Here is a 26,354-nt window from a genome sequence, read left to right on the forward strand (position 1 = left end):
AAGAATGATAAAAATGATGTTCATTTACCTTTGGCTTTGGGTGACGATGTGAAGAGAAGCATGAGTGAGAAGCAAAAAGCATCCTAGGGAACAGAGGAGGAGGCAAACGTTTGACAGCTGAGAGAAAACAAATGCACGCAAGCACACAACTTCATTCCACTACAGTTTCTTGGGGCCCACGGTGACAAAAGATGAATAAACGTGCAAAAAACAAAAATGAAAATCTCACAAAAAAGTTGTGCTTTACCAATGTGTGCTTGCGTGATACGGTGACAATCGAGTGTCCAAGGGAAACCAAAAGCATCATGGGTAAAGACTGACATCCCCCCCTAGCCAATGGGATGCCAGGAAGATGTTACGGCGAAAGCCAATGGGAGAGAGGGTCTATCACGCCACACAAACCAAGATACAGGAAGTTTACGTTCGGTGGGATTTGGGGAATCCAGTGCCTATTTTTCCTTTTGTGTCCTGAATTTTCCTTCCTTACTACAGACAATATTTTCCTCAGGAGGCGTACCCTCATGAACCAAGGACCCCCTGTAATCCGGAACCCACCCATGATGAGTGTCCAGAACCACTGGTCCAGATTCACCATTTGAAATTGCCCAATATAATGCAGTCCCAAATGTACAATGATATATATATATTTTTAATACCTCTCAAAACCTAACACAAAAGAAACTTTTTTTATGTATGTATATATATATATATATATATATATATACACACACAACTCTTTAATGATGAGCTCTGATTGAATTGTTCATGTTATTCCTCTTAAAGTTTCGGGTGACTTTTAGTCATTCTTGCAGCGATGGTGCCGTCTCTCTTTTTTCTGACATGACTTGAGGGCGACTGAACGTTGCAACGTATGTCAGCGCCAATTCCCACCGGAACCTTCTAAGGGAGGGGAGCTGCGCACACTTTTACACACGATGTGCTCATTAATTCCGCCGATGCATTTTTAAATCATTGCATCACTCCCATCTGTGGGTGCGAGATGAATCATTATGCAAATAAAAGGCGACGAAACCTCACTTTCCGGATGACACGGGCAACACATCATGAATCTCTAAGTCTGGCTCGTGTGAGATAAAAATCATTTTTGTATAATATGAACTTCTTCTTCTTTTTCTTTCAGCTTGTTCTGTTAGGGTTTGCCACAGCGTGTCATCTTTTTCCATCTAAGTCAATCTCGTTCATCTTCCTCTCGAACACCCACTGTCCTCATGTCCTCTCTCCCCACATCTATCAACCTTCTCTTTGGTCTTCCTCTCGCTCTTTTGCCTGGCAGCTCCATCCTTACCACCCTTCTCCAATATACTCACTTTCTCACCTCTGAACATGTCCAAACCGTCAAAGTCTGCTCTCTCCAACCTTGTCTCCAAAACATCCCACTTTCGCTGTCCCTCTAATGAGCTCGTTTCTAATCCTATCGAACCTGCTCACTCGGAGCGAGTACCTCAGCATCTTCATTTCTGCCACCTCCAGTTCTGCTTCCTGTTATTTCTTCAGTGCCACCGTCTCTAATCCGTACATCATGGCCGGCCTCACCACTGTTGTATAAAGTTTGCTCTTCATCCTAGCGGAAACTCTTCTGTCACATAGAACACCAGACACCTTCCGCCAACTGTTCCACCCCGCTTGTACCCATTTCTTCACTACCCTTATATAATATGAACATACAGTTGCAGTCACTCACATTTGACGAGCGCGGCCGTGCTCGCACATCTGCAGTCGAGCATGAAAAATCACGCATGTAAAATTTGTTACGAGTAGAAAAAACTAGTTATTGAAAGACGTTGCTTATTTTGTGTAGTCTCGACATTAATTTACATGTTTATTTCATAAACGTTGTTAACTAAATAAGTCTGCTCATTCACCGGAAACAGGAAACGCAAGTTAACCGTACTGAGCATGTGCGGAGTTCGGCCGAAAGCGCATGTTCAGAGCTGCTTCACATACTGCACGCGCATTTACGCCGAAAGTCATCAACATCATGAACCATCTCAAAGGAAATTCAGTTACACCAGGGATGCTCATTGCGTCGATCGCGAGGCAATGTGACGACGTGCTCACTCCCAAAAAAAGACGTTAGGTTATCATCCATCCTTGTCACTTGATTCAGACGTGGCCAATACGTCGGGCCCACGCACATAAAGGCGCGTTCCAGCAAGCCGGCCTCCTATTTACTGCAATCGCGGCGATGCGTGCTCCCCCGCTCCCGCACACACACATCAATCCATCACGGTTGCCGACAGGAATGTTTGTTACAATGTATGTAGGTTGTTGCCACTAACGCTGATTATGTTGAACTAAACTTTCAGCATTTTCAAAACATTTTGGGTATAGACCGTTCATGTTTATTCCTTGACAGGCCAGTGAATTTTACTTTTATTCGGATAAAGTTTGTCAGATCAAGAATTTTTATTGATGAAAACTTTCAAATACTGTTTTATATCATGTTCTTCTAATATTGGAAATGATCATTTCTGAGTTTGAAATTTTTGTTTTCTATTTTAATTACGTATTTCTTTATTTTATTTTGAATTTACAGTTATGTTATATTAATCCAGTAAGTTATTTTAAGGTCTTGAGATTCCATCCCTAATCACACCCGCAACTTTTTTTGCTAGCACCCGTACATTTTTCAAAAAGTCTTTTTTTTCATCTCAGTCGGAAATGAAAACAAACTAAACCTTTCCAGTTTGAGGTCATTTAGGATGACCAAAATTATTTGTATATGCTAAATGGTAAAATAACGAGGTAACCATGACAACTTCCTTAAACAAGGCCACTGGTGGGGAATATCTTGCTTCTCTGGCTTTGTTGTTCCTCCCTGTCCCCAAGATCTCAATCAGTCCAATCAATCCAGATCCCAACCCCCTCTTTTATTTACGTCTGTTTTATGGCACGTCGTCATCTCCGGAGGTTGAAAAAAAGTAACAATGCTTATTTGAACAAAGCGAGGAGAAGAACGTTCCATCTGAACCATCCAGTAAAGTAAAGTCATTCTTTGGTCTGAGTACAGTACCAAAGCATTTGCATTTAGTTACTTGCCACCACTGGAATGAATCAACCTCTTTCAAATTGTGAAAACAAAGCATCACTTGTCTTCTTTAAACAGAAACCACGTACTGTACTGTGTAGTAGTCCAACAAATAGAAGACATGTTTTACCACAACAACGCTGCTCCAGTTGCGCTTCATCTTTCTTATTGCGACTTGCAGCGTGCGCCGCAAATGGTGTCTCCGGTGCTGCATTTCACATTGCTCTATTGAGCAAAAATTAATATTCATGTATTGATTTAACGGCACTCTCTCGGGCGAGATGGGACGAGGAGGAAATACTGTATTTGTGGTGTTGGGGTGGAGGGGGTGGGGGTCATGTGGGGCCTCTTTGGCTGCTATCCCTCACTTGGCTTGCACCTGCGTCTTCGCTTTCAGGGGGGGCCCCGAAAGAAGACGGAGGGGGGGGGGGGGTCTCGCTGGCCAGGAGAGGTCCAGCTCTGCCTTTGCCGCCCCCAAAGAAACAATTGGACCAAGACCAATTTGAGCCCCAATTGAAATCCTCTTTTACGGAACTCGCTTTGTTGCGAGGGATACAATCACAATCACGTAAGGGGATGTTTGTTAATCACACCGGGCCGTCCTTTCCTCGCCATCAATTATCCTTTTTTTCTGCGCTCGCTTCGTATGCGTGACACTTTTCTAGAAATGTCAAGGGGAGTCTCGTTTCAGCGTGCATGCTGATACAAATATCTACGTGCCGTTTTGTGTTCCAGCGCCGAATGCCTCCCGACTCAAATTATATGTCGGTGCGCAGACGGCCAAAGTGTTCTAGGAAGTTCAAGCTGTGGTGTGATAAGCGTGACTCAATACACATAGCGCAGTGAAAATGACCCATAATTACAGAGGCCAAAGCTTTATGGAGAAGAAAAAAAAAAGCTTGATTTAGCTCTAATATATTGTTTTGCTGGGGACAACCATAAATCATTTTTAAAAACGAACTCATCTTAGCAGAAGGTATGCGCAATGTTTGCTTGTGACCTGAGAAATCATGCATGTTTCACCACTTTTTTTTTTTTTTGGTTTTGCAATAAGGTGCAAACCCAACGTTAACATCTACTCCAGCTGACTCCTTTTCTAAACACACCCTGAGACTGAGCAGTGACCAATCCCGGGTGTAGGCCTCCCCTCTTGATAGCACCAATAAGCAAGAATTACACCGACACCGTGCACCCCACCGCTTGACGTTCTTGAGCTGACCTTTGAACCCTAACGAGGCCAAGCTACACAAAATAAAAGACGGAATGGATGTTGCATTTTCTCCCTTGCACACTTTGAATCAAGCTGAACAGAACAGGTCACGATCCAAAGCGGACCTCATCATGAGATAAACACGCTGGAGGTGGTGTTCGGATGGCATGGGCAGCGCCAACGCATTGGATTTAAAAACTTTCTGCGTGCCCTCAAATTGATGTGAGTTTGCAAAACTAAAATGGATAGAAATGTGATTTATACGCACCCAAAGGCTTAAGCAAAGCGCTTGCGGTGCTGAGGTCAGAAACTGCCCCGGTTCTAAATTTGACTAACACGCCACGTCCGTGATTTCACTTCTTGTTTGTATTTCTTGTGAGTGAAGGAGCGGATTGCGCAAACAGAAAATTTCCTCTCTCCGGTGACTCCAATTTGAGACGGTGACCTCGGCTCGGTGGGGGGGCGGCGACACGTGTAATTCACCCGGTGATCAATTGAGCAAATAGCAAATGAAAGCCCTCAGCGAGCGTCTCGGATTGTCGGCGGAGGCGGGCCAGCACCGGCGGGGTTGTGATCTTTCTCCGACTCGGGAGTCCAAAGTCAACATTCCCAACAAGCTCCAGCTTCAGGGATGCTTTGCGAGGATGAAAGTGAGAGGAAATGGAGGGAAAAAAAAAAAACAACAAATGGGCGCCGGTCTTAGGAGGCTTTTGGGTACCATCGTTAATAACGAACTCTAATGAAGCAAATGATGGACGCTGAGCACAAATGGGGGATTAATCAGAGCTTGAAAGTCTCGGTCATTTTCTTTTCTTTTATGTGAAAACCTCCCAAATAATATGTTCCACACGCTTTTTTTCCATCCACCTTCTACGCCGATATGTACACTTGATTTCCAAACAGAATGGACATGAAACGCGGGCTTAAACTTTAAAGTGAATGAAGAGGATTGCAAAAGCTCTTTCCTGGGCTGTGGCTTTTTCCCCCTTCTTTTTTTTTTTTTTTTTCCAACCAATGTCAATCTTCTTCTGTGGTTGACTTCCTGGCAGGGTGGACCATGATGTAACTGTGGAAAAGGTCCCACTTGTGATGCAGTGAGGAATTTGACATCTGGCCGAGGCCGGCTCATTCCCTTTTGCTAAATAAGGCCCAAAAAGAAAAAAAAAATGAGCGGGGAAAAGATATCAACGGCCCCGAGTGATGTCGCAGCTGTGATATTCATTACTAATCCCTGTAAAATGTACACGGGTCGTTTTAGTTCTTTTTTTTTCAGTCAGTGCTGATTAGACTAAATGCCAACATAAAGAAAATAGGATGACAGGGTGAGGATCTTGAGGCGGAGGGAAAGGACAATAAATCTATATTGTAAACTAATCTTGGATGTGTTAAAAGCAAGATAGAAGATAAGGTTGGAAATCAGCACCGTGCACAGTGCGCCGTATTCTTGTGGTGGTGATAGGATCAGAAATTGTCTGACTTGAAATTTCCCAAGGGCCTTCCTTGCTTGCTGTAAACAGAGGTTACAGTACTTGGGGCTGTACACATTTTAGTGGGGCGATACAGTAAATGTCAAGTCGGAGTCACACGTATCTGGTTGAGAGAGATATAGTCAATGATTATTTCGAGGGTCCCATCAGTGTCGGAGCAATATCCCCAACAACATCAAAAAAGTACAACATTGAAGTGTGTACCGTGTATTGTGGGCCTTGATGCGGCTCGATTTATTCATGAGTCTGCCACGTGATGAGCGCGTACTCACAAGTCCGGGTCATTTGCCATTCGTGTTGATCTCGCCTGAATTATGGCCGTGGCGAAGAATATCTTAGCATAGTTAAGTGCGTCCATTTTTTTTTCTTTTTTTTTTGTAAGGAAATATGGCGTGCCAGTCACGTGGCAGCGGCCACTGCAGGTACGGAACAGCACAAGAATTCTGGAAGCGAATTTTAATGGGCGTCTGTGCCGTTTCTGCGGCAAAGATCCACTTCTGGGACGATTTTATGAGCTCGTTTTCAGGGGTGCCGTATAGGCGCTCTTCTCTAAGCTGTTTATGTCTGCTGGAGATAAAAAGAAAATCATGGCTTTATTACCCAGATGGAGAGCCACTGTTTACAGAGCAGACCGCCGTCAAATAGCTGAACTGCATTATAGCCTATAAGCTGTCCCCTGTGTAAAATAGCATTATTTCCCCTCTGAGCCCACTGTTGGCGACGATATTTCATCTCCAGATAACGTTTGGTCTTGCTTGGCTTCTTGTTAAACATCAGCGCGCAGATGTGCGGCTGGAGCGATGCATCGTGAGCGCCAACCAAGCGGATCTGCCGCCGGAGCGCGCTTTCGGATGGAGAGGGGGGATAAAAATGTAAATTAAAAACTGCCTCACCCGCTTACCTTGGAGCAAGAGAGCGTGAAAGACGGCCGGCAGCGTCATCTAGCGGGAAGAAAAGGGAAATCGTAGTCACGACCACAAAAATCGGGTACTTGTTACTTTATTGGTGTTCATGGTAAAAATTTTGTGAATTGATTATTTTATATAAATGAGATAGAGACACACACAAACGCATACCATTAACATTCATCCAAGCTGCAATGTGATATACAGTACTCTTGTGTGGTTAATTAAAAAAAAATAAGAGATGGCAAATACGTGTAGTAAAACAAACCTCATAATCAAATGTGACTGATGTCAAAACATGACTTGGTGACTAACAAACTTCACTTTTTTCCTCATAGGACACTTGAAACTCTCTACTACTCTCCCCTGTGCGACAAGCCCACGACGATTGTTGCCCTCAACGTGTGGGTCTGCTCGAGCTTTGAAAATATACATCCATTCTCTTTATGAATAAACAAAACAAAACAAAACAAAAAAAGAAAATCCTTGTTTTGATCTAAAGATCTTGATCCATCCAAATGGGTTTTGGTGTTTTCCTCATCAGTACATAAACATTGCACAAACTGCCGATTGTTTCAGTATAACGTTTTATTGGGTATAACTGATGATTACGCACTTATTTTTACGCTTCATTTTACCAAGGCTACAAATTGGAACCGAAAGTGACAGCATCTTACAACATGAGACAGCAAATCAAACAGTATAGCTCAAAGGCAAGTCATACTGTAAAACTACAAGAGCGTTTCGTAGTGTCAACAGTTAGTTCTCCATTTACCAAAGAACAAAGCAGCGTACACAGGCATGTGTGCAATGACAGTTGTAATACAGTATTTATTATTCATGAGCCATGCAGGTTACTGCAACACTACAGTCTGAGGAAGCTACGCGTGCACCATCACGTGTGTGTGTGTGTGTGTGTGAGAGAGAGATGGATTGTTCCGATTCAATTTCGTCTTCCGCTCATCTTTTATGCCGCCAATTTTCAAGTAAATTCAATCCTGTTGCCGTTTTACACATCTCAGCATCACTGCAAGCAGCTTCGCGATAAATTGTTGCCTTGAACCATAAAGGAAAATTTATATTTGAAGGGGGAAAAAAAAAGAGCAGTCTCCTGTTCCGTTGGGATTGTATATAGTACTTGACTATACAAAGTTGGATATGATATTCTTATCAGTTTGTACATGTGTAGTTAAGTAAGATGAATTGCTGCTGATAATGCAGCCAGGGCCCAAAAGCAAAATAAACCCAAATTGTGTCAGTGGTGGGGCTGCAAAATTCTGGGAATTTCCCAAATTGGAAACTTTCCACAGCAATTTATAGGAATAAATGTGAATTAGTAAATTACTAAATTGAAGGCTGATTCTTCATATGAAACATTTTAGCTTAATATTGACTAAAACAACTGGATTTCATGCAAGCTCCCAAAATTAAGTTCTCCCACATTTTCTCACGAGCTGTCAATTTTTTGCTTTGTGTTTGAAGCAAATATTTTAGTCACAAACTATCTTCAGAAATACCACCACTCGAGTGAAGTGGGGAAAAAAAATTGAGAAATTAAAAGGACTCAAAACGAAGCACTACCAATTTTGCATGAATGTCATTTTATGACAAAACAAAAAAAAAAAAAAAAGATGCTTGGAAGTTTTTCCAAGTTGATTCCCAGGCAAAGTTTCCAATTTAGAAATTTTTCAGAATTCCACATCTCAACTTCCCATGGATATTTGGGGGAAATTTTCCACCCCTTTGCAATCGTCATCAACAGTCAGCTAATGTTGACTGTTTGTTCCTAAAAAGCAGAAAAGAAGCGATTTCAAATGCTGGGTCAACGGGTTCAAGGAACAAGCGGTCCCAGCCTTAGCTCGACGTGGTGGGTCAGCCAAATGGGCTCCGCGGAGGCGTCGGTGCCCTCCTCGCTGGGCCTGAGGGGAGCGGTGAGGTTCCGGAAGTCGTGCCGGATCTTAAATGAAACGGTGACATCCGCGTCGTCCTCTTTGCGGGGGATCACTTTGATGAAGAAACCAATCTTGTTGGATTTCCGGAAGGCAACAACGCTGGGGAGGAGACCGGATGAGGTGGCGAAAAGTTGGGATTCTCTGTGTCAGAGCATGTGTGTGTAAGATACTCACTCGGGGTCATCTTGGAAGTCCTGAGGTTCGGCCAATTCATCATACTCGGCGGCGGCATCCTTCCCTGCCAAAAGCAACTCCTTACGGGGCACAATGACCTTCAAGACAAACACCAGCCAAACACTCAATCCTCAAGTCTTAAACAAGGTCGCCCGGGAGCCTCATCTTTATCCTTTCCCTCCCGATTCAATTTTACAACTGCCTAAACGCATGTCTCCAACTCCAAAACTAATTAGATTTTGAGGTCGTGGAGTTAAGAGATTAAATGAAAACGCATCTGGAGAGAAGATATATCATTGTAAATTCTCCTGGTTATGATTCATCGGGGGGGGGCTGAACAAAGCCGAGCGTGTACATAAATGCAATGTCAAAGGTCAAAGTGAGCATCTTCCAATTATCTGTTTATTGCGTCAAGGCACACATTTTTAAAGATAAAAAGTGTCAAAAAACAAGCCAAACAATTACACCATCACATTTGTTCGTGACTATTCAGAGGATTTCTACTACTTTTTAAAATGTTTGGCTTTTATTTTGTCTTATTTGCTTTTCTGCGGAAATTTATGTAACAATTATTTTCTGTTCTTGGTTGTTTTTAATTTAAAATGTAATGTACAACATACATTTAGTTGCATGAATGCCAACAAGTTACCTTCTTCCATCTAGTGCAAGGCAATTTAACTGTTCTGCTTGTCACTGTACGTCGCTGGCATGGATAAATGAAAAAAGATTATATTATTTGGAGTAAATCAATCATTTCTGGGCCAATTAAGAGAAATACCTCTAAATGCAGGATGTTCTTTAGTGACATAAAATTTGGAGTAAAACCAATGATACTGTCAGGGGTATTAATGTATTATATATATTTTTTTTCAATAGACTGGAGCCAGTTTTTAGAATTTTATCGATGTCCCGCAAAACGGGCACTACCGCCACCTGCTGTTCGTATTAAACCAACTATGAAATGACACCTGAAGAGACAAAAAAAAAAAAAAATCATGTCATTAAGATAAAATGTTTCGCTCAAGGTTGAGACCTAAGCACCGTTACTAACACGAGCCATTTTAATGGGATCCAAATAAACACAACAGCGTGTCATGAGACATCATCGGGTATGCCGTGGGAAATTAATTTCACTTCACCGGTTCAAAAATTATTTTCTCCAAATAGTGTATCTGGGTTCATCTATCCATGCCTGCAATAAATAGTGACAGGCAGAACAACTGAATGCCCTTCCACTAGATAGGAGAAGGTACAATTACTCTGTGTACACGCCTGGCAGCACGACGGCCATAAAAACTAAAAAGAGGCGCGGTGCTGTTAAAGATCATCTCCGTGTGAGTCTTTCATTCCTGCAAGAATGTCAGCTTTGCGTTCAACAAAACGGGACAAGATTTCACACAGAGTACGTGCATTTGTTAGTAATTTGAGATGTGATGACCGTTATTTGAGAAACATTATTTTTGGTGAAGTGCTTTGCAGTGGATTGTGTGGCTTGGCGCAATCAAGATTCTTTGGGACACACTGATTAAGTGATTTACTGTTCCGCGAACTGAACATGCATTTTCTGGAATGTGGGAGGAAGCCATAGTACCTAGATTAAAAACCCACACAAGCGCAAGGAAAACACGCAAAGTCCACACAGGAAGCCCAACACAGACTTGAACTGATACCTCGGAAATGTGAGGTACAGTTGAAGCCAGAAGTTTAAATACACTGTGCAAAAAAAGCACATTTCATTTTTTTTCCCTCACTGTTTGAGGTCGAATCAGGCTAAACCTCTCTTCTTTCAGGTCAATCAGTACCACTAAAATTATTTAATTCTGTTAAATGCCACAATCAAAGAGAATTTCTTCAGAGTATTTGATATTTTCTTAGAGGTCAAAGCTTTACATACATCTTCTTAGTACTGATGACTTGGCTTGACGTTTAGTCTGATTTGTTTTCAGACAGTGAGACAAAAAATGAAGTGTGTTTTTGCACACTTTATGGAAACTTCTGGCTTCAACTGTAGATGCGCAATCCACTATTTCACCATGGTAGCCTCTATGAATCCCTAATAATTGTAAAACAACATCCCTTCCCAGTGTGGAGTTGACTGGAGTTTGCGAAGACTCGACGTGATGACTGATGTTTCTGCGTCGTCTCCCAGCATGAAAATGAACAATTCACCTGCTGAGTCATGAGCAAACTAGTAGATTGCATAGGTCAGCAACATCATATCACACCTACAGGTGAGCCAAGTGTCTCCCCCCAACTCTTTATTTTTGGAAGAGCTGGTCAATGTAAGCAGTCAAGCAGGAGGCCCTCCAGGTGTTTGAATATCAAATGAATCTGACTGACAACTGCACAGTCACTTTGGCTGCAATGCGACTGAAAATGGGTCACGCGCTTGTTTTGGCCAAGAGCTGTGACTTATTTAGTCAGAGCCTGTGACTTCATCACTAAAAGAGGCCAAGACAAACAGGCTGTCGAGGTGGGCCGTCCGGGCCGGGCTTCGGCGCGGTCGCCCGCGACATGCGACTCGACGGACCGTCCTCGGAAGGAATCGTGATGCCGGTCACTGGGCCTGTGACAGCTGACAAATGGAGCACAAACTGACATGACTTGGTGCGAGATGAATCCGGTCAGGTCCAAATGGCCAGGGTAAGATGGCGGCAGTGACCACCTTGTTCACATTTCAAGCAGGAAGTCACATCATGTGCTTTGTGACTTCCTATGATTAAAATAGTCCTGCTTTTTACAACAATTTACTTTTTTTTTTCCCATGACAATATTGAAAAGTGAAATGATAGGCAATGACTTTCATTGTATTCAAAGCCCTAATTGTTATCTATGTGTCTTTTGCTATTGTGTGTGACCGCTGCACATTAAAAAAAAAAATGCTGATGTTAGCATGAGTAATTCATTTCAGACACACATGAGATTTTTTTTTTAAAAGATGCCTGAAAATACATGTCAATCACAGCAGGTTGGCTGTTGTATTTTTATCTATACTTCCTGTTTTTACTTAAACTAAAATTGTGTTTAATCAACACGTACAGCACAAGAGAAGGGAGCCTGCAATTTTTCCAAGAACCTTAACAGGAACTCGTAATGCTTTATGTGATGTAAAGACATGATAAAACGGTCCTGAGGGAGGGCCTGCTGTAATTACCCCAGCGGTGCTGTTGATGTCATCGGGATCTTCCTCATCGCAAGAAACCAGTGTGACGTGGGTGACGTTCTCCACTGGGTTGGTCAGGGTCAGCAGAACTTGGCTCTCCTAAAGGGATAAGAAAATGAAAGGTTCAACTCATCACTTGTGCTGGATAGAAACACTCATGGGTTTTCTGTGCAACCGAGATTTAATTAATATTCGTGTTTTTTGAACACACTTAGCAATCAACACTGGAATTAGACATTACAACAAGCAGAACAACCAATTGTGAGGCACATGTGGACAACCATTCATACTCACCTTCACACCCAGTGACAATATGTCATCTTTAAATAACATAACCTGTATATTTTGGAATGTGGGCCGAAGGTGGAGTACCCTGGGAAAACCCACTCAAGCACGGGGACGCAAAGAAGCTAATGACAAGCTGACTGTGCCACCCAGCAAACACGTACACTATAAATGATTAATAGAAGTGAAGCCCATTTAACCGCTTTCAAAAATCTCATTCGACAGACTGACCTTCATGTAGCGCAGATTTGGAATGGACATAATTCTCACTTCAGGGATGTAACTCCTACAGGAGGAAAAACAGAACTATGTTTATAGGTCATGATTAAAACACTTCCAAAAAATACAAAAGGACTGAAAATAGAAACACAACAAACAATTGAAAGCAATTTAAAGACAGAAGCCCATGGTAAAATTCCAAATACAAGTACCGTATGAATGGCATATTTTAAGACTTTTTTTTTCATATATAAGGCGCATAGAATAGACGCTACAGTAGATGCTGGGGTTACGTTATGCATCCATTAGATGGAGTTGCACTAAAGGCTCAATATTGATCCACATATAAGGCGCACCGTCGGCTTTTAAGAAAATTGAAGGCTTTTAGGTGCGCCTTATAGTGCGATAAAATACGGTACTTCTATGATGACCAAAAATCACCACACCCTCGAAAAGAGACAGGCAACAAATGCTTTTTCACCAGCGCTACCAGGGGGCAACATCGGATCGTACACTTCCTAACTAGATGCATGACGAACTAAACATTTTAAATATAGACAAAAAGTGTGCATATAACAGATTCCACTAGTCAACAACAACAGTATCTCTTCATGGGAGTGTCCATGATAGGAGGTGTGTTCGGATTGCCCATGGTGATGTCATCCTCCAGTTTTCCCGGAACTGGGAGACTCCATACTAGTCTATTCGGGTCACGGTGGTCTCTCTGATGGGATTCTCTGAAGTTGCAGGCTGTGTCACCTTGCAGTGAATGCTTCACACAGGTTGTCATTCCTCACCTGAACACCAAGTGCCTTGCAAGACCTCTACAATATTAACCAAAATGTAATGGGTGTGTGCGTGTGTGTGTGTGTGTGTGTGTGTGTTTGCAATTGTGGGGATACAAGAGCTTGCTTTCTTCCTCACATTTTTTTTATATTTTGTTTTTATCATTGTAAAACATTACGAAGTTCTATACAGATAATATAGATATATAGATAATAATATATATGGATAAAGTGATGCAAACAACAAAATAACCACATACTGTGAGGGTTTTTTTTCCAGTGCAAATGTCTCTTTGACATAAAAATTACCACTCAAAGATGGCACAAAACTTCTGAACAGAAAACCAATATTAAGTGCAACAGCTCACTTCACTTTTTTTTTTTTTTAACCAAAATAGACATTTTAATATTACACTACGTTACTCAATGTCATTCAAAATCCCTAATATTCTATACTGATGGCAGATGCTTTGGGATTGACAACAATGTAAACCTCATGCTTATCAATTGAGAAATGAGAAAGGTCTATGACATTGCCTTTGATGGGAAGGTCGCCCCTGCCTATATGGCCGTCATGCTGCTACTTCACGCTGCCATATCTGGACTTCTCTTCTTGTCTGTGGTCACAAATGCTGCTGGTCCACTATACTTTTTGCAGCTCTTAACAGCGTTAAATATGTCCAAGTTTTTGGAGGACACACAAGACAACAGTTCTTGTGAAGGAAAACCAAAATGATGTACTTTTGTTGAGAAAAGTGAGCAAATCAGCATGCATGCCACATGTAGTGCTGAAACCTTTCCATAATGAGGACATTGATCATTGTCTTATCAGTGGTTTTATGTTATCTGTTGTTCATTGAATTTCTTAATTAAGTATTATGTTTAATTCATGTTAATCAGAAGCACCAGGAAAAGCTTGCCATCTGTGTAATGTACTGGTGTGACTGTTCGTACTTCTTTTCTGTGTTGTAAGAGTTGCCGCTTTCTTGAGCGATTTACCGGCACCACAAACTCAACCATGGCTTCTGGGTATCTAGATTTTTCTTCTCTAATGGGGAACAACCTGATGAAGGCCTACCAAGCGATGTCTGCCCTCTGCTGTTGAATAGTGGAACAACAACTTCAAACTGGTCATGTAATGGTGGAGGAGGTGTTTTCGATAATGTTTAAAATTAGTTCAGGGGTCACATGCAGTTGCCCAGCCCTGGACTAGACAAAGAGCAGATCAGGAACAGCCCTGGTAATTTCCAAAGACCAACACCCAATACATATAATATATACTCTAAGCATGTGCCAAAATCATTAAAGTACAATATGCTGCAATGGTATTAAACAAGAGCTTCACTGCTACAAAAAATCCTGTGTATACCAGCCAAAATATTAGTGTACATCTGCAACACTTACAAACCCCAAATCCAATTCCAGCGTTTTTTGGGAACACGTTGCAAGCATCAAATTAAAAATGTGTAAATATTGGCAAAAAATAAACAATAATTATTATTATTATCAGTTTGAACATTAAATATCTTGTCTTTGCAGCATATTCAATTAAATATAGGTTGAAAAGGATTTGCAAATCATTGTATTTTGTTTTCATTCACGTTTTTCACAATGTCACAACTTGATTGGAACTGGGGTTCATAAAAGGATAATAGCTTGTTTGTGAAATCTTATTAGACACTGCAGGTGAGCGCAGTGGTATGATGAGTACACGATGAATTAATATGTCTGACTGCTGAGACTCACACAGCCACCAGTTGAATTTTGAACTTGATTGAAGTCGGATTGAATTCGGGTTTGCTCAGGTTGTGCTCACATTTCTGAGGAGACCAAATGAAGAAAAACAAATCCAAAGCATTACCATTAAAGTAAGGACAATCTTAATGTTTTATCTGAAATAATGAACCGGAGCATTGCTGACTGACCCTGCAGCGAAGCGAGCGTTTCATCAGGAGATGTTTGTGCCGCGGGTGCAGCTGCGAGGCTCCTGCAGGCTGGATGTCAGGTTGCAGGAGTCGCTGGCGCAGCCTGGTCACTAGGAAGAGGAAATAATTGATGATGGATCATCCATCCATTTTCCAAGCCGGTTATCCTCACAAGGGTCGCGGGAGTGCCAAAGCCAATACCAGCTAACTTTGGTCCATAGGCGGACTACACCTATTTCCACCTTGACTAATAATGTACTGTTCGGGCACCAAAATGCATCATTAAATGTGGTCTGTTCATCTAAATCACAAGCTTGAACAGCCTGCTTAGACAAATAGCGCACCAAAATATTTTGCTCAGAATGTTTATTTTCTAGATTCCTGCTTGTGATTTAGATCAGTGATTCCCAAACAGTGTGCCTTGAGCGCTCTTCAGGTGTGCTGTGGTAAATTATCCAATTTTACATAATTGCTCAAACAAAAATATTTATTTCAAAGAAATGTATCTTTATTAACCTATTTATGCCAGTGAGGCACATTAGATGGCAGGAAGTACATACAGTAATTATTCTATCCATTTTTTGTGACATTTACTTTTGTTGGTGTGGGATGGGATTTTTCAATTGTAAAATATGTGCCTTGGCTCTTGGAACTCACTGATTTATACGAGATCACATTTTATCACCAATTTATGCAGAAATCTAAGAAACTCAAAATACTTCACATTACTTCCTCCCAAACTTTGTTTGTGCGCTACATCTTTGAATGACATTCCAAATTTGTATCAAATGTAGTAATTTCAAATAAGTTAAAGATAAGGGCATCTTTTCTTAATATTTTGTTGCTAACCATTTAGGAAGGACAACTGCCTCCAAACAGTCTATGTGAAGCAATCTTTAAGCTTCTTGCATGTCACAGTATTTTTCCCCCTAACCTTCAGTTGCAGTAGTATTAAAGTACTGTACTTGAATGCTTGCATGACTTCTTTCACACATGGCAAATTTCAGCTTTTCCCAACGATCTCATATGGCACTGACATCAGGACAGTTTAAACCATTAAACCTTTTTTCCTCTCAACCGGTTTTGGTTGCTTTGTATGCATGTTTTTAGTATTTATGGTCTCCATTGTTTTGAATAACCCACAACTTTCACTCAAAGTTTGATGTCTTTCTTGCATTCAGTAAGATTGATACTATATTTTCACATTGCCTTCAATTGGTAAAGTCAGATATACAACAGCCCAAGCAGAGTTGATGGCAGGTAGGACGGGGTGTTATTTTTTTGTATGATTTTGTCTAAAATCAGGTTCCAGTAAGTGGAACAAAACAATGAGAGAATCGTAAAAACATTACTGAATAGAAATATTTACCCTCAGGCAAACAGATGGGCCTGGTGTAGCAATCTTCAGGAAGCGGCTCCACCTCATCAAGAGCCTGGGCAGGCTCAATGGTTATCTCCCGCTGGTCCTCTCCCTCTTTGAGGCTGAAAAGCAAGATGTCCAGTTCTAAATATTTCCCACCATCTTTTCCTTCTAGATATTACTTTTCCTCATTATGATAAAAAATGATGGATCCTATCCCAGTTGATTTTGGTGGGGTTTTGGCTTGTGGAAGGAAGCCAGAGTACCAAAAAAGAATCTGTACAAGCACAGGGAAACTTCACAAAGGAAGGACAGAGCAGACATTCAACGCCGAACCAATGAACTGTGAGGCAGACATGGTCACCGCTATAGTGCTGTGCTCTCCCTATCATTTCCTCATAATTAATTTTCTTTTACCACTTACCGTGCCGTGAAAAATGATTGGCCCCCTTCTCAGATTCTTAATTTTTGCATATTTTCCCCCACTTTGCTCAAGATCAAACAAACAAACAAATAAATCTAAGTGAATCCTGCTGAACTTAATGTGCTGTTTTGAAATGTAGACTTTATGTATTCACACAGGACTAGGTAATGGTGAATATTTTTTTTTTTACTTAATAAATGAAATCACTATTTTAAAATAAAAATATAAAGTTCACTATTTGCCAGGTAGTTACATTTGTTTGATGTTCTTAAAATGGGGAAACAATGCTAAAATATAAGAATTTGTGCGTATGGCCAATGCTTTTTCATGGCACTGAATTAAAATTATTTTTACATAGTTTACTTCAAGAAACAAAAAACATTTTAATTTGTCCACAGTGAATAGAATTTGTTTTTTTAAGAAATACAAGCAAGACAATATAAAACAATGTTTAAAAATAACACTTTTTACACCTCGGTCTTCATCTGTTTTATTATCTACTTATGAGTTAAAATTTTCACATGGACATCAAACCCTGTCAAAATATTGTTTTATTGGCAGCCACTTCATCCTAATCATACAACAGATGGGCAACTTGAATGCAACCCAGAGGGCAGCTGATCGGAACTGTCAAATCTGTAAGCATGGATGATACGATGTAGCATAGGGTGACAGACAGCGGTCACCATGCCATTCAAAGATTGTCCCTTCAAGTCAGAACGATCAGTTAATCGTATTAATGAAAAATGCAACTCACGAAAGACCAGCCAGAGTTGAAATGGGTGCTCCAGGCCTCTGCCGCTGCAGTCGTGTTCCGAGGCCATACTTTTCCTACACGACCAAGGAAGAACGGGTCAACAAATTTGATCTATTCATCACAACTAGGTCTCAATCTACAGTTTTGTGTTTTTTTTTCTCTACAGGCTACTTATAAGAGAAGGTGTTGCGTACAGTATCAATTGATATTGACAATGTAGAGAACAACAGTCACAAAAAAAAGGCAAAAGCACTAGTTACAAGGAGAGAGACAAGCACCTTTCTGCCAAAGATAACAGGAGAGAATCAGATGAAGTTATACTGCGGAGTTATGTTTTCATAAAGTATCATATATCAGCAAATATTAGTCATCCTTTAATTTTTCAAATCTGATATTGCAGCCATTTGCTAAAATCATTTAAGTTCATTTTTCCCCTCATTATTACACACACAGCACACCAGATTAACAGATTTTTTTTTTTAATTGTTACAATCCTTACAGATGTATTTTAAAAAAGAAAACCTGAAATATCAAACAGCCATAAGTATTAATATTCTTCATTGTGACACACTGATTTAACTTGGATGCTGTCCAGTTCCTTTGATCATCCTTGAGCTGGTTCTCCACCTTCATTGGAGTCGAGCTGTGTTTGCTTATACTGATCAGATTTGATTTGGAAAGCCACACATTGTATATAAGACCTTACAGCTCACAGTGCATGTCAAAGCAAATGAGAATAATAAGGCCAAAGGAGCTGCCTGGAGGGCTCAGAGAGAATTGTGGCAAGGCACAAATCAGGCCAAGGTTACCAAAAACATTTCTCCTGCACTTAGGTTCCTAGGAGGACTGTGGCCTCCATAATCCTTAAATGAAAGCAGTGTGGGATAACCACAACCCTTGCTAGAGCTGGTGGTCCAGTAAGTGTGTACGTGAGGAGAAAAGCAGGCACTGCTCATCACCTGAATCGCGAACGAGTAGGGGCACTCTGTATAATCTTGATATAATGCGGGCCCTGACGCACTGTACCTGCTCTAAATGTTAGAAGACTCTGCATCTTTGCACAACTGTGGCTCTTATCAGGAATAGTTTCCCATTAATTGAATGTATGTTGTTCTTTGTTTTTGTTAAGTTTGTTCTTCTTCTCAGTACTCAACATGGATGTTGTACCAGGGCTGCGGCAACTGCCGGAGGCAAATTCCTTGTGTGTTGTTACATACTCATTATATCTGATTCTGTCTAATACAGTCCAACCAGTGATGAACGATGGTGGCAGCATCATACTGTGGGGATGTTTTTCATCTGCATGGACAGGAGGACTGGTTGCAATCGAAGGAAAGATGAATGCTGCAAAGTACAGGAATATCCTGGACGACAACCTTCTCCAGAGTCTTCTCAGACTGGGACTAAAGTTCCCCTTCCAACATGACAATGACCCAGACACAGCTAAAATAATCAAGGAGTGGCTTCAGAAGAAGTGTGTGGCTGTTCTTGAATAGCCCTGACACAGCCCCGACTTAAACCCAATTGAGCACCTCTGGAGAGAACTAAAAATGGCTGTCCACTAAAGTTCCCCATCCGACCTGACAGAACTGGAGAGGATCTGCAAGGAGTGGCAGAGGATCCCCAAATCCAGGTGTCAAAAATTTGATGCATCATTCCCAAAAGGACTCCTGGCTCTGTTAACTCAGGGTCTCAATACTTATGGCTGGGTGATATTTCAGTTTTTCTTTTTAAATAAATCTGCAAAAACTTCAACAATTGGTTTTTTTCTGTCAATATGGGCTGCTGTGTGTACATTAATCAGGGTGGAAATTATTTTAGCAAATGGTTACAAAATAAAAGTGAAAAATATAAGGGTGTCTGCATATTTTCTGCACCCACTATAAATATATATTACAGGGTGTTCCAAAATAGTTACATTTTTGTAGTCAAGAGTGCAGTGCACATTTTTGAGGACATCCAATTTAAAAAAAACAAACAAAATGGACAACAGATTTGGACAAAACACAAAAAAGTCAAAGAAGGCACAAAAGGAAAGTGTCACAAGCAGTGCACACACTGAATATATACTATTGGGATTGTAAGAAAATTACTTTTCACCATGAAGACTATTCTGTTGCCTTGGATATGTGATATTTATTCATATTTCAAAGGATGTGGGAACGACCTGTATTATTGTTTTTCAAAATGATTTTAAAAATGTAAAATAATAATAATATCCTTTCTTCTTGTGATCTGTTCACACTAATATTTCACTTCTCCCCTACTAACTGGCACAGAAAGGCTCCAAATCTGAGGATACCATTTCACCACACAAAGATTCATGTAAGGTACACACTACCACATGAGACAAGCCTACATACTAAACTGCAAAAAGTCAAATACAACTCACCACCACATGGATAGTGTGTTGCTGGTACGAGTCGGAAACAAAATATCGGGATGCATTAGCAAAGGAAAGGGGAGAATAAAGAGGCGTGAAGAGATTAAGCAAACATTAGGTGGCATGCAACAGCAATACACAATGCTGCATTTCAATGGGAAAAAAAACATCATGACTTAAAGCTCAAGTGTCGTCAAACGGATGCTTTTTGGTATATTATTAATGAAAAACCCACAGCCAATATGGTCCCATGTGTTTTTTCACCACAAAACATGATTTTGACGTATACAGCTTTTTGTAACTCCCGCCATGAAAATCCTCTTGAGGGATTTGTTTTCGACAAGAAGCAGGAAGTGACGTACAGGGCAGAGGCGCCCCCTAGTGGACTCGTTTGTTTCCATTAGTTTTACCTCCGGGAAGGTAGCTTGTTGTTCCTTCGTGTTAGCCAAAATGCCGGCTCATTGCATTGGTGGACATTGCTTGAACACTCGGGAGAATGGAATTACCCTTCATAAGTTTGAAAGAGACCCTGTTCGTTGTGAAAAATGGATTGCACGGGTGTAGAGGACGAGATCTTCGTGGGTTCCAAATAACAGGTAGGTGTGTATACAGCTCAAAAAAAAAAAAAAAAAAGTTTGACCACGTAATCGGTCTCTCTCATAACGTAGCAAAAGATCCGCGTATGAAATGTGTTGATGTGCGCATACAGCTACTAGAAATAATAATAGTGTGGGGCGGACCACGTAATCGGTCTCTCTCATAACGTAGCAAAAGATCCGCGTATGAAATGTGTTGATGTGCGCATACAGCTACTAAAAATAATAATAGTGTGGGGCGGACCACGCAATCGGTCTCTCTCATAACGTAACAAAAGATCCGCGTATGAAATGTGTCGATGTGCGGTTCGCCCAGCCAACAATGTCTCGATAGTGTTCATCGAGTACTACGGCGACTTTGAACATACCCCTAAAAGCAACATAGCCAGGCTCCACCTCTTCCTTATATGCCCCCACGGGCGCCAAAACTCAGGCGCCACGTTCGGCGGTCACAGCTTCTGCGAAGGCTGCGCGTCGGGCTTTGCGACAGGGGCGGCTCTGAAGAACCCAGCCGAGAATGCGTTACTCAGTCGCGTGCGGACATAAAGCGCTCCGGCTCGACTGTGACTAAAGCAGCACTGCTCGGCTCTGTCATAACCACACCGGCCGGCTGCGATGAGCGCGATGGCTCATCTCCGCCGCGGGAGTGGATCGGACAGGAAGCGGTTTGACCGTGATCGGATATCATCTGAATATGGCTCGAAACAATAGTGTAAAATTGCCCTGAGGGCTCGAAACAATAGTGTAATATTGCCCCGGTGACTTCACTCGGTTGTGTGGTGTTGTCCTTTTTGAAAAGAGCTTCGGTGTCAGAAGGGGCGTCGGAAAAATGCAAATATTTCTGTTGTCCGGCTTCCGTAGTAGTTTTCAACGGCGGAAGTGACGATGACGTCAAGGACAGATGACGCGACTAATATGGCGACCACTTGGATGTTGAGGGACACTCAATTGCGCAACTTTGTGCATGGATGACGCGCTCTCCGCTCACTTTTTTTTTCCTGTATAGACATTGAAGTGAATACTGTTATATGTATTTTTCATTACAATATCTATTTTAGAATGTTTATAGGGATGACACCCGGGCTTTAAGCCAAAAGGCAGACTGAAGAATAGTTTCACAATTTGTTGACCTGTTTCTTTTTTATTTTAGACTTTGATTTTTTTTGGTGAATTTATTTTATATAACAGTTAACTTGGTTATCCTCCATAGCATCTTAGAATGGTTCTGAGCTAAATGTCACTGAAGTACAACTACAGTATATATAGTGCTAAACTATTAGTGAACCTAACATGAAAATGAGAAGAGACCATGTAGCACCATTATCTACTTTAATGCAGACTCTTTCAATTTTAGTGAGGTCTCAACATCCATCCATGCATTTTCTGAACTGCTTATCCTCATAAGGGTCACGGGAGTGCAGGAGCCTATCCCATCTATCATCGAGCCGAAGGCAGGATACACCCTCTACTGGTTGCCAGCCAATCGCAGGGCACATAGAGATAAATAACCAGTCATACTCACAATCACACATAAGGGCAATTTAGAATTTCCGATTAGTGCATTTCTTTGGGATGTGGGAGGATACCGGAGTGCTGGGAAAAAAGCCCACACAGCCACGGGGAGAAGACGCAAACTCCACAGAGGTGCGGCCAGGATTTGAGGGCCGGTTCTCGGAAATGTGAGGCCAACGCTCTAACCTGTTGCACCACCATGCCACTCAGCTCTTAACATTTTATAACTAATAATAAATAATTTCGGCGGCAAGGTGGCTCAGCAGGAAAGCGTTGGCGTCACAGTTCTGAGGTCTCGCCGAGCCTGCGTGGTTTTTCTCCTGGCACTCTTGTTTCCTCCCACATCCCAAAAACATGCAACATTAATTGGACACTCTAAATTGCGCCTAGGTGTGATTGTGAGTGCGGCTGTTTGTCTCTATGTTCCCTGCGATTGGCTGGCAACCAGTTCAGAGTGTACGCTGCCTCCTGCCCATTGACAGTTGGGATAGGCTTTAGCACTCCCCGCGACCCTTGTGAGGATAAGCGGCTAAGAAAATGAATGGATGGATGGATGGATGGATGGATGGATAGTTAAATAATTTCAAAAAGCAACCTGAATTAACCTTTATAAATGCAAATTTGACATGGCGCATTGCACTTCTAAGCAGTCAGAAATTTATCAGGCATAGCATTGAAACCTTCAAACATTTTTTTCCCCATTGAATAATGCAAGTACTTTACTAACATCCAAAAACGTGGTTGACATTTTCAGATTACCTATCCAACTTTAAATGTGAAAATTCATGGATAGCAACAATGATTTAAACAGTTTTAGTAATTCTAGCAAAAAAAAAAACATTTTGGCTGCAGCGCTTCAACATGCTGGTATATTAACAACAACAAACAAGTAAAATTATATTTTGGTTCATTAAGGGCAGGTGTCACATAAAATCGTACGTTAGCTGGTGGTAAAACAAATTAGTTCAGCACTGGATATAACCAAAGTGTGATGACATCAAATTGAGTATTTGCTATTTAATTTTTTTTTTTCTAGATTTTATGCAGCAGAAAAATAATTACATGACTGATAAAACAGAGTTTTGCGCATTAAGGTATGCCTATATTGCAAGACTGTACATACTAGCATATCAACTATGGATCAAACAAATGTATCAAATGAATCCCTTTCCACAAGAACATTTTGCAAGACAATACACAAACGTTCTGTGACATTCCAACAGATTAAAAATGCAGACTTAAAAGTCTGTCTAAGAGGAAAGAGAGTACAGTACCGAGAAAGCCAGAGGCATGCACTGTCGTCTCCTGGCCAGCTTCTTCCTGTCTCGCTCCTGCTTCTCTCGATGAGCCAGCTGCTGGTAATACTCAACCAGCTTGTTGATCTGAGGCATGGGAAAGTCACATTTATTGTTCACAGAAAGATGATATGCAAATTTATGTAAATAATGTAAGTCAATGTGTCAAAAATGAGTAATTGGTGTGTGTATGAGTTCGAGCTGAACCTCAAAAGTCAAATATACGTCAAGTATAGATAAATCTATTCAGATTACAACTAACAGCCACACCTCAAATGTTACATGATAAGCCTGATAAGACGTCATGGATCTCTTGTTAGACTTCAGTTCAGCAAGCATCTGAAGGATTAACTCTTTTTTTTTTGGGGGGGGGGAAGAGAAATATGATTATAACCTTAGTCTTTAATTAATACAACACATTTTTGGAATGTGGAGTGTGCACACACAGTAGCTAGAGAAAATCCATGGAAGCATGTGGGGGAAAATGTAAACCAACCCAAGATCCAAATCCCGAACCTCAGAACTGTGAAGCAGACATGCTAACCACTATTCCTCTGTGTTGCCATGACATAGAACTAGAAAGGATTGAAATGTAAACAAATGTCCCAACCATCTTCCACATAAAGGAAGCATAATTTGAAATCAATCATAAAAAGTCATGATATATGCACTTCTCTACTCCAATTGAAATCTTGTATTTTATTTTGTTGCTTTATACTGCTTTACTTCTTTTACTGTTTGTTTGGCAGCTAAGGATGTCAATGCTAAAATTGAACATTGAATATAGTGTAGACAGCTGACATGAAGCAAATGTTAGCCTTCACGGCGAGGCATTGTATTTATCTGTACTCGCCGTAGCTAATAGGTAGAGGTCAGGGTGCAAAAAAAGTGGAAAACAGGAAAGTTGAACAACTGTTCAATGTTTTTTTTTTTTCTTTCACAATCACGTGAATACAACACAATTCATTCACATGTCTTTCTGTCCAAAACTGAAAATACAATGAAATCAGCCAAATATTTGTTACATCACTGATACATTTCATTTTGGTTATTTCCTATTTGGGAGAAAAAAATGGCTTCTCAATATGAACAAATTCGAGGTAGGTTAGTGTCCTAGAGCGAATTGTGTACAACCGAGAATTTTCCTCTGTACAAAGATATACTCTATGCGGCCATTGGGCCAATAGTCACGAAGATTCAAAGACATCTATTCACACCATTACAACATGTGATTAACCCAAGGCAACATAAATGACCGCACACACACAAGAATAGGAAAGGGGGGGGGGGCATACCCGCTGATTATGACAGTTTTCAGGCTCCTGCCACCCACCGCTGGCTGCAATGAACAGAAATCCAAAATTAATTGAAATAATCTTTAAATATGGTCACAGTCACCTATATATTAAATCAGCACATACCCACTGATTTGTCAGCCATTCCTACATCCCTGGAGGTCCAACGGCAGAAGCCACAGGCCAGGTAGTATGCCTTTTTCATAGCAGTCTTGGTGGGATCATCAGGCAGAGGAGCCGGGATGTTAGTGGCTCGAGTCGAAAGTGTGTGCATGCAACATGGGCAGTCAAAACAGTTGGCACACCTGCAACAACAATAATTGAAAAATAAATGACCCACATAACCACTTTGGAATCGTCTGCAAGTTCACCTCACCTGTTCTTTTTCAGTTTAGCTTCAGCAGATGGCATATTTTCCAAGCAGCTTGGGCAATAATGGGAGTCCACCTGATTTGTTGAAGGAACAGTGAGAATAAGAATGTAGTTATTTGTGTTATTTAAACAGTTAGTCGACAAACTTGGCAATACAATACTTGGGGAACATCATTGTGGAATATTCAGACATTATTGCTGAGCTACAAACTTGCTTATAACAACACAAAAAAGGCGAAATTGAGAGGGGCACATACACTAACATCTTTCGTTTGAATTTCATAATAAAACCGCAAAGATGTCAAGCTAGTTGACGTAAAAAGCAATGAAAGATGACTAGGCTTAGGAAGCTGAATTTGGCCTTCATGGGCGTGGTGTTCGTAAATGGAGGGTAAATTAGCAAGCTTTGTTGACAAGTAATACCTGGCTGAGGGCTGCAATCATCAATTGTTACTGCAGTTTTATTTTTCAACAATAACGACTGAGCTCAACAACAAAATTAGCCAGAGCTACACTAGTTTAGCTTCAACGCTCGTAGTGGAATATGCTGGCGACATAAACGGAAGCCCTTGTAAATAGCCAATCAAAAGAAGGGATTATTTGATTGGCAGGTTATACAGCCAATCCAAGGTCTCCATTACCGGCTAGCAAGCCAGCTAACAACAGAAGCCACTGGGGAGGAAAAAAAAGCTGCAAACAAGCAACTCAAACGAGAAGACCCGATAACGTACCTCGTGAGACACACATTCTAGGGATCGTAGCTCGGTACAATACCGGCAGAAATAGAGCTGGGAAAGAGGAGCCCGGATCTTTTTCTCTCCGCGAACCAGATAGACGACTCTATCTGGCTGGAGAAGCGACGCCATCTCTGCCCGACTTCCACGACCACTGTGCTCGACGCGGCTGACTGTTCTGAGAGTGGAACCCGAGATAGGTGGCGACCTCTTGTGGTGACCATTCCCAATGTAAAAGATGTTGCAAGACTAAATGAAGGGGCTGGTAAACAAACAAACAACAATAAACAGGCACTTATTCCATTTAAATTTAGGTGAAATCAGTTAATTTCTGCAAACTATTATTTCTGCTTAACTATGCTGACATCACATTTCATGAAAGCAACGGTTAGTGGTTCTGGCCCACCTACAACCACACATGAAAACTGCTCTGGACTCTTGAAGTTCGTCTAGCAGCTCCATGTCAGTGTGG

General features: G+C 41.2%; 2 protein-coding genes across 6 annotated transcripts in view; both read right to left on the reverse strand.

Annotated features, from left to right (window-relative positions):
• The window catches only part of LOC133508364 (synaptopodin 2-like protein), a 44,643-nt gene extending 42,765 nt beyond the window's left edge, over positions 1-1,878 (reverse strand). For 2 of the 3 annotated variants that reach the window (XM_061834289.1, XM_061834287.1), the window contains exons 1-2: positions 1,703-1,878; positions 29-83 (exon numbers count right to left, since the gene is read on the reverse strand). The gene's annotated coding sequence lies outside the window, so the exon portion shown is untranslated. Of the gene's footprint in view, positions 1-28; positions 84-1,462; positions 1,552-1,702 lie in introns of those variants that run through there. The other variant, XM_061834288.1, reaches the window with a different exon arrangement.
• Positions 1,879-8,259: 6,381 nt separating this feature from the next.
• Positions 8,260-26,111, reverse strand: dctn4 (dynactin 4). 3 transcript variants are annotated; one of them, XM_061834253.1, is made up of 14 exons: positions 25,880-26,111; positions 25,153-25,223; positions 24,903-25,081; positions 24,777-24,820; positions 23,461-23,568; positions 20,088-20,108; positions 17,696-17,769; positions 16,524-16,636; positions 15,155-15,264; positions 14,976-15,049; positions 12,457-12,511; positions 11,932-12,039; positions 8,778-8,875; positions 8,260-8,702 (listed from the first exon to the last, which is right to left on the reverse strand). In XM_061834253.1, exons 1-14 carry the CDS (start codon positions 26,012-26,014, stop codon positions 8,483-8,485), a joined length of 1,410 nt encoding a protein of 469 aa, XP_061690237.1. In that variant the 5' UTR covers positions 26,015-26,111; the 3' UTR covers positions 8,260-8,482. The 3 variants fall into 3 exon arrangements, with proteins under 3 accessions (XP_061690237.1, XP_061690239.1, XP_061690238.1); XM_061834255.1 differs by lacking the exon at positions 25,880-26,111 and adding an exon at positions 25,572-25,719; XM_061834254.1 differs by lacking the exon at positions 20,088-20,108 and having other exon boundaries at positions 25,880-26,108.
• Between the last annotated feature and the right edge of the window lie 243 nt (positions 26,112-26,354).

This window comes from Syngnathoides biaculeatus, chromosome 11 (assembly GCF_019802595.1).
Source record: "Syngnathoides biaculeatus isolate LvHL_M chromosome 11, ASM1980259v1, whole genome shotgun sequence".
Lineage (NCBI taxonomy): Eukaryota > Metazoa > Chordata > Actinopteri > Syngnathiformes > Syngnathidae > Syngnathoides > Syngnathoides biaculeatus.

What these genes read in the sequence shown, in the direction of transcription:
- dctn4 (XM_061834253.1), bottom strand. Translation starts at nt 26,014, where the DNA reads ATGGCGTCGCTTCTCCAGCCAGATAGAGTCGTCTATCTGGTTCGCGGA. An exon ending in AATGGCTGACAAATCAGTGG is followed by an intron (nt 24,821 to 24,902) that starts GTATGTGCTGAT and finishes TGTTCATTGCAG; the next exon opens with CCAGCGGTGGGTGGCAGGAG. An exon ending in AACACACTATCCATGTGGTG is followed by an intron (nt 17,770 to 20,087) that starts GTGAGTTGTATT and finishes TTGGTCGTGTAG; the next exon opens with GAAAAGTATGGCCTCGGAAC.